This window comes from Setaria viridis, chromosome 1 (assembly GCF_005286985.2).
Source record: "Setaria viridis chromosome 1, Setaria_viridis_v4.0, whole genome shotgun sequence".
Taxonomy (NCBI): Eukaryota; Viridiplantae; Streptophyta; class Magnoliopsida; order Poales; family Poaceae; genus Setaria; species Setaria viridis.
The window spans coordinates 37,612,123-37,619,852 of NC_048263.2; the positions used below are offsets into that span (position 1 = coordinate 37,612,123).

The 7,730-nt window shown below is 52.7% G+C and overlaps 1 protein-coding gene across 1 annotated transcript; it reads left to right on the forward strand.

Moving 5' to 3' along the window:
* The first annotated feature begins 208 nt into the window (after window positions 1-208).
* On the forward strand, window positions 209-1,181 carry LOC140221696 (uncharacterized). Its single transcript, XM_072291439.1, has one exon. The coding sequence runs from the start codon at window positions 209-211 to the stop codon at window positions 1,052-1,054; it is 846 nt and encodes a 281-aa protein (XP_072147540.1). The 3' UTR covers window positions 1,055-1,181.
* Window positions 1,182-7,730: the final 6,549 nt, after the last annotated feature.

Here is a 7,730-nt window from a genome sequence, read left to right on the forward strand (position 1 = left end):
TCGTCCGTCACGGGCGACGCTCGGGCGCCCGCGACTTCCTGCCTCTTCCCGGAGATAGAAGAGTGAACCTCCCGCCCACGTATAAAACGCGCGTCAACCCGTCGCCACCCCCTCCTCGGGATCACACGCCGAGCTCCTCCTCGGCCAATCGCTTCGGCGCTCTGCCCTGCCCACCCCCGATCCGATCGCGTTATCCGCCCGCCCGGCGATGCTGCTGCCGCCGCCCTCCGCGCCCCACTCCGCCGCGCAGAGATTCAGCGCCCCTGCCGCCGCCGGCCTCCGGTCCCTGCTCCTCCCGCCCGATGGCGTCGTGACGCGGGCCGCCGCCGCAGCCGTCGCGTCGCGCGGTGACGCCGGCGCGCGCTGTTGTCGTAGCGGCGGCAGCGGTCAGGACGTCGTCGAAGCAAGCGGCGGCGGGACGAGCACCGGGCACTACGAGGGTACCAAGAACGCAAAGGACGAGGAGGAGGAGGATGTGAAGGGCCGGGACGCAGCAAAGGAGAAGGAAGCCGGGATCATCATCAGCGCGGAAGAGGACGAGGAGCAGGATGGGTTCTGGGTGTCGTACGGGCGGCGGCGCCCGCGACGCCGGCTGCCTCCGCCCATCCCGTCGCTGGTCGCCCGGGGCGCGCTCAGGCGGACGCGCACCGGCGACGGGAGGCTCGTGATCCGGATAGTCCCCGTCGTGCGCCCGGAGTGCATCCGCGCGCGCCGCCGCCGCGGCGGCGACCGCCTCACCATGCGGCTCGTCGGGCACGAGGACGATTCGCCGATGATGGCGCCCCCGCTCCGGGTGCCGGGCGGCGCGCGGCAAGATGGCAGCAGCGTCATTGGGATTGCACGGGAGGGCGGCGACACGGCCACGCCGGCGGGAGTTGATGGAGGCGTTGACGACGTTGAGGAGGCAGTGGTGGCACCGGAACCGGAGACCATGGTGCCGGCGGTGCCTCCGCCGCGGGTGTCCTCCGCGGGATGCTTCGAGGATGTGTTCAGGTTCGACCCGATCGGTACAGGCTCGTTGCACCAGATGCCCAGCCTAAGGATGGTACATTGAGCCATTCAGACCGAGGAGGAAACAAATTTTGTAGCTCCGTGTGCATATACATATAGTAGCTTGTAAATTATAGCCATGCCCTAATTGGCGGATTAAGAGATCAAGAGTAGCTAATGCATTTCTTATACCTCCATTATTTCAGAATGTACGCTGTTTTAACTTTTCTAGATAGAAATATGAGTTCTCCATAGTCATATTAGTGTTCACCATTTTCATAATTACAACAAATTATCACACTTCATAACTTTTCATAATTACCACTAAGTTGCCAAAATTTCATTACATGACCTCACTCATCGATACATTTTTTTATTTCTCTCAAAATTTCATACTCACCACAGGTCGCCGAAATTTTTGTAGCATCCAACCTCTCTCATCTAGAAAAGGCAACGTTGGTGTTTACACTATTTGACTAGTTACCTTCCATAACATAATCAAAGTGCTGGCACGTTGGATTCAAGGCAGGGCAGTGGGCCCGGCATTCTGGCAACGACGGGTAACACACTGGCTTGGGCGATCTTTGACAGCAATAGCACTTGTAGGGCACTGTGATGGTGTACCGCCAGGCGGACAGATAGCTTCTGTGCAAAAAACCAGGAGTATCTTGCTCTCATCTGGTGACGTGGAGTTGTTGGTACTGGTAATCCTGCGGACGGGTTTAGTCCTTGTCACATCGGATGTTGGACACTAATTATGAGTATTAAACATAGACTAGTTACACACTAGTTGCACAACCCCTAGGCTAAATCGCGAGACGAATCTATTAAGTCTAATTAGTCCATAATTTGACAATGTGGTGCTATAATAACCGTTCGCTAATGATGGATTAATTAGGCTTAATAAATTCGTATCGCGCTTTAGTCTAGGGGTTCTGCTATTAGTTTTGTAATTAGCTCATATTTAGTTCTCCTAATTAGCATCCGAACATTCGATGTGATAGGGCTAAAGTTTAGCACCTCCCTCCCAAACAAGACCACAAGAAGCAATACGACTGTTAGGAACTCGAGGGCGCCACTGCCCCTCATCATATCGTAGAGCGTAGTTACGATGTTCAGCCACCTACCTACCTAAATGGTTATTTGGATCTACAAATTATAAATCCATTTTAATAAATCCTGTTTTTACCAGGATTTTAGGAAAACCAGTTTAGGATTAGTTGGTTAGTTACGGTGTGTTTTATTAAAATCTTGTTTGGACTGCGCCGAATAAAAAACGAGTTTGCGTCGAATTATGTTTGGTTGATGTACCATCCGTCAAACTCGTCAGTCCATCGGTACTCCTCCCCTCCCCTCCCCTCCCCCTCTCACTGACTTTCCCCATTTCATGGCTGTCGCCCTCTAGATCTTGGCTGTCGCCGGCGAGCAAAATAGAGCAGATTAGACGGCGGCAGCTATCCTCAACACGTAGTGGTTCTCTGAATCAAGAATAATGGACAGGAAAATTACAAATGAGCAAGCAACTATAAAATGAGCAAGCAACTATAGAAACTTATCTTGAAATGTGGGTAGTACTTTGAATCATCTCTAATTTTAAGAGGCACTTCATTGGGTGGGTCTGTTATGTATATATCATGCAAACCATTTATCGCATCTAAAACATTATTAAAGTGCCGGCTAACTGTTTCTCCTGAATGTTGATGTTTATCCTCGATGACACGATTCCCAACACTGTGACAGATAGTATGCAGGAACATCACTGGCTGTTCATCCACTGTCATTCTTACTGTATCCTGAAGTAAATTTCTCTCACACGGTTCATCCCTTAGCAAGTAGAAAGTGTGTTTATCAACACGTAGTTGCTCAAAAAATCTAACAGGATGTCCTTTGAGTAGTTATCAACCACCAGTTGTCGATGTTTTAGACCGGCAACCCGCCTGGGGAGTACCCAAGGTGGTCTTTAGTGCCGTAGGTGTCGTCGAGAATCAAAGAGTCGATGGTGATGCAAGGAACATGATTTAGACAAGTTCGGGCCACTAGATCGCGTAATACCCTACGTCCTGTGTGTAGATTATATTGATCTTTTTCTTCATTGCGCTTGTTTGTGAGCTTAGGTGAGCTGCCGATCTAGATACCCCTGCCCTTTACATACTCCAGAGGGCAGGAGAACTAGTCGGATTACAAGGAGTCCTAGTAGGAGTACTCGGTATGAGTCCTAGTCGGATTATAGGGAAATCCTAGTAGGAGTCTGGCTTCTTCCTTCCTTGCGGGTACTGAGGATCTATCCCTGTCACCAGCAACTAATGTTGAAGAAGCAAGCCTACGGCAGCACCTCTACGGGGGCCAAGATTCCCCATGCATGGAATGGCAGGATGCACACACCAAAACAAGACAAGACAAAAACAACCCCTCCACGGTAATACAGGCATGAAATCCCAAGGTGTGGTCCCAATGACAAGATGTATCACAATAAAGTTGCAGCCATATGCTCTCTCCCTCTCTCTCCACCCACTTACTCTTTTCACTCAGTGTGAGAGCATGTGGTTCTCCGTGAAGATCCCAAGATAAGGGGATGTATGCATGCAATAAAGAAAGAGGTGGCCAGCACACTCTGGCAGGTGGCGGCATGTCGACACCTATGTAACGTCCTTTCAATTGTGGGGTCAGGCTTCTTTATTTCTCTCTGTGCTGTCCCGTGTGGGATCCCTCTTGGAGTATAAAAGAGGTGACCTAGGGTAGGGGGCTGGGGGCTTCTTCCTCCCTGAGATTCCAAAGCTCAAGAACAAACTTTTCCCATGTATTCTTGAGTTCATACTCTACAACAAAAATATACACACAAGCAGGACGTAGGGCTATTATCCTCCGGGAGATCCGAATCTGGATAAAAATCTCTCTATATTCACCACCTGTGTTATTCTGGAAGTTCAACATGTTCAACCCCTGACCGAATCTCAAAAGTGGATCTCCTCCAACCCCCGCTCCAGCGTTCGCACGCCGTCAGCTAGCGCGCTCGGCAGGGGCTGTGGTGTTGGTTCTCCTTTCTCTGCACCTTCGGTGAACCTGGATATTTGTCAAGCGCCGCGGGTCTGCATCGCGTCCCAAGGACGCGAGCAAAGTCCTCAGGCGAGACGGGCGTCCGACCCGCGAGGAAGCCAGCAAGTCCGAGAAGCGTTCCGTGGGAGGCAAGTCGTTTCCCACATCCTGAGAGGAGATGAGAACTCCACCACGCCAACACAGGTTTACGGTACCATTTTCAATTCATGAAATCCTTTCGTGAGCGCTTATTTAAGTGTCTCACATATGAATAAATATCCTCCAATCCATGCCAACACAGTATTAGTTAATACTCCGTGTGGGCATGCTGTACTAGTATAGCCGCTAGTGCCACTTGCTTTTGAAGCTTACTTACGCGTGCTTTTGAAGTGCTCGCATCACAGATGCTTACGGGATTGCTGCATGTATCCGGCTTCTTTTTCTTCGTTATTAACTTTTGCAGGTTGAATTAGCTGCATGACCACGGCGCACAGCATGCCGCTGGCCGCTCCAAGCAGCTGCACGCAAGGCTGCCTGCGTGCGCTCTTTGCACAGCCCACGTGTTGTTGCTCCTGGGAGGCTATTGTTGCTCCCGGGGAGCTTATGGCTGCATGCTACCATGGGCCCCGGGGGACGTTCTGCTGCTGCCCCGGGAACACGTACGCGGATGCTCCGGGCATGCAGCTGTTGTTGCTCCCGGGAGGTTTCTGGCTGCGTACTACCATGGCCCCCGGGGGACGTCCTGCTGCTGCCCCGAGAACACGTACGCGGATGCTCCCGCGCATACAGTTGCTGCCACCGGGAACAATGTACGCGGCTGCTCCCGGGCGTACCGTGGCTGCCCCGGGCGCGCGTTTGTAGCTGCTCCCGGGCATGTACTGTTGCCGCTCCCGGGCGCGCGGATGTGGCTGCTCCGGGGCACGTACTATTGCTGCCCCGGGCGTAGGTCCGTAGCAGCTCGGGGAACAACTCGAGCTGACGCGGGCGCACGGACTCCTCGGGTCGACGAGATGTTCTGCTTCCCTGGCCCTCGCGGGAAAGAAATTCCGTGCAGGAGGGCTGCTAAACACCCTCCGTGCAGCCCTACCGTGAATGGTTGCCACCTGTCCGCCAGCAGAATTAGACGCTCCCATGCGCGTCTCAGGAGGCTACGCTCGGCTCGATCGGCTCCTTGTCCTCGCTCAACTGCAAGCGGCTCGGCCTGACAGGACTCCCTCGGCTCATCCTTTTCCCCTATCAGCCGCCGCAAGCATCGGTTGTCCGCCATCGTCGCCGTCGCAGTAGTTCGAAGCTGCCTCCCTCTTCCACCACCGCCGTCTACAACGATGTTAGTGCCCCGTACCTTCAGCGCACGTACTCCGCTACTGCATGATCCTTCTCCTCTGATTGGTTGCGACGCCGGTCAAGCTCCCGTGTGCAGGCATGGCTCAGACTAGTTGCTCGCGCGGCCACCAGATGCTTAATGAAATGTCTGATCTAGTACACTGGATGTAACTTCTCTACTGATCCATTCATTCAGTTAAGCATAAATCCTTCCAAGTTCATGGTTGATTATCAGTGCACAACTAAAGTTTTGTGCCACCCAAATGCAAATTCTCTCTGGCTAGTTTATCGTCAGGCACAAACACTCGACTAAAGCTAGCTACTGCAACATGACTACATGGGACTTAGACATAAGTAGCAATGCCATTTATGATTTGTGATTTGTTTCCATCTCCTTGTTGTCTTGTCAAAGGAGTGGTAGTTTTTGTCTTACACTTGAGCTCACTTTATTCAGTTGATGGTGGCAGCTTTGGTCTCAAGCGACTAATCCTCTTTAAGAGTCAAATAGGAAAGCAAGATGTGCGGTTTAGTTGATACAGACCACATATGTTGATGAGCAATTGTGGCGCTAGTTCTTGATGCTTAAAGATTTCGAAGATGTCTCGTGTGGAAATTTCAGAAATTCACCCCTGGTATTTTGATGCCCTAGTCAACTTTCAGCACAAACATGCATAAAAAATAATGTCAGTTTTGTCCTGTGGCTATTGTCCATACCATGGCAATCATTTTCACAGATATGGGACGGTTAATGGCTATAGTGTTATTTACACATACTATCAAGGCCATGGAACCTTTGAGCAATGTTCTTTGGCGATGTAAATTCATCTATTCAGCTACGTGGTCTTGTAGGAACTATGCAGCTATCTACAATACGATAAAACATTCCTGGTCTCCTCCTGCCATGGTGAGTTAGCGACTGTGTCGTCCTCTTGGCCACCTTCTCGTATGGCGGCAGCATCAGGTGATGGGAGTCGCACCGCCGGGTCGCGGATGAAGATGGTGTGAGTCGAGCAATCCCTTGGAGCAAGGGAAAAGAATGGAGCCGACAGTCGAGGGATCCGAGCGTGTGCTGCGCGTTGATTGGGTTGCAGCAACAGGAGGAAGCCGTGTCTGCTGCCTGCCCTTGGATACATGGGCTGTCCACACGGCGAAAATCCACGGCAGGGCTGCACGTGCAGCCCTCCTGCACGGAAGCTCACAGTAGCCACGCTGCATGCTGGCCGCGTACGTGTGCTCGACGCACACGTATGCATACTCACATACTCAAAGCACGGGAACATATGTAGCATTAACTAAACCATTACTGTTTCTTGTTAAGAGCAAGTATAATAAGGAGCTGTAAGCTGGCTGAATGCTGATGTGGAGGAGAGAGAAGAGGTGAGAGAGGAGAAGCGGGCTGTAAGCTTACAGCCGACTTGGACACAGGAACCAAGAAACTTTGTGAGAATGACTTATGGACCATGTATTAATGATGAAGAGCTAACCATTGTACGAGTGGGCTAGGAAAAGGCTGAGAGAAACCTTGCAGCCCGCTTGCTAGCTGCGTTATTAAACTTGCTCTAATGTGTGAGCACGTATGTGCGCATGGGGGCCTACACTTGAGCCCGCGGCAGGCTCGACTGTCCCAGGACCAGGGGGCCGGCTCCCCGGGAGCTCCATCTCTCTGCCAAGACCTCACTGGCTGTCCCGGGGCCGGGGACCGGCTCCCCGGGAGCTCTCTCTCTCTCCCAAGGCCTCACTAGCCGTCCCGGGGTCCGAGGGCCGGCTTCCCCGGAGCGCGCTCTCTCTCTCTCTGCCAAAAGCTCACTAGTTGTCCCGGGAACCCGGGGTCTTTGCGGCCGCACCCACGGAGCCAGGAAGTGCGCGACTCCCGTGACATCTCCCGGCATGTGTTCCACGTCGTACTCGCGTAATCCCTGTGAGCGGCTCGGGGACTGGCCTTACGCTGCTTGCCACGTACAACTCCAGCACTCAGTTACACACTACATGCCGCCACAGATGTGCATCCACATACACACTACGTACGGGTACGTACGGGGGCTGGCTTTTTGCATATGCATGCACAGTTACACACTACAGCCGCCACAAATGTGTGATTGATGTGTCCATATGCTCGCATCAAAAGTTTCCAGATCAAAATATTAAGTACAAGGGCGCCTCCGAAGTTAATGACCTAGTTACTGACCATGCTGCATTTTTCTTGCCGCTGCGTGGGCGCATACACGTGGGTCCGGAGGTTTCCCGTTCCCCGGGGGCCTCCCTCTGCTAGGACTATGCGAGTGGACCCGGGAGCCCGGGGTCTTGCTCCTCCTCACTGGTTGGCTTAGGGCCAGTTCGGCAGGGCTCCGACTTCTCTAAAAACGCCTCCGGCTTCTCTGAAAACG

Coding starts and splice junctions, on each gene's coding strand:
- LOC140221696 (XM_072291439.1), top strand. CDS start 209: ATGCTGCTGCCGCCGCCCTCCGCGCCCCACTCCGCCGCGCAGAGATTC.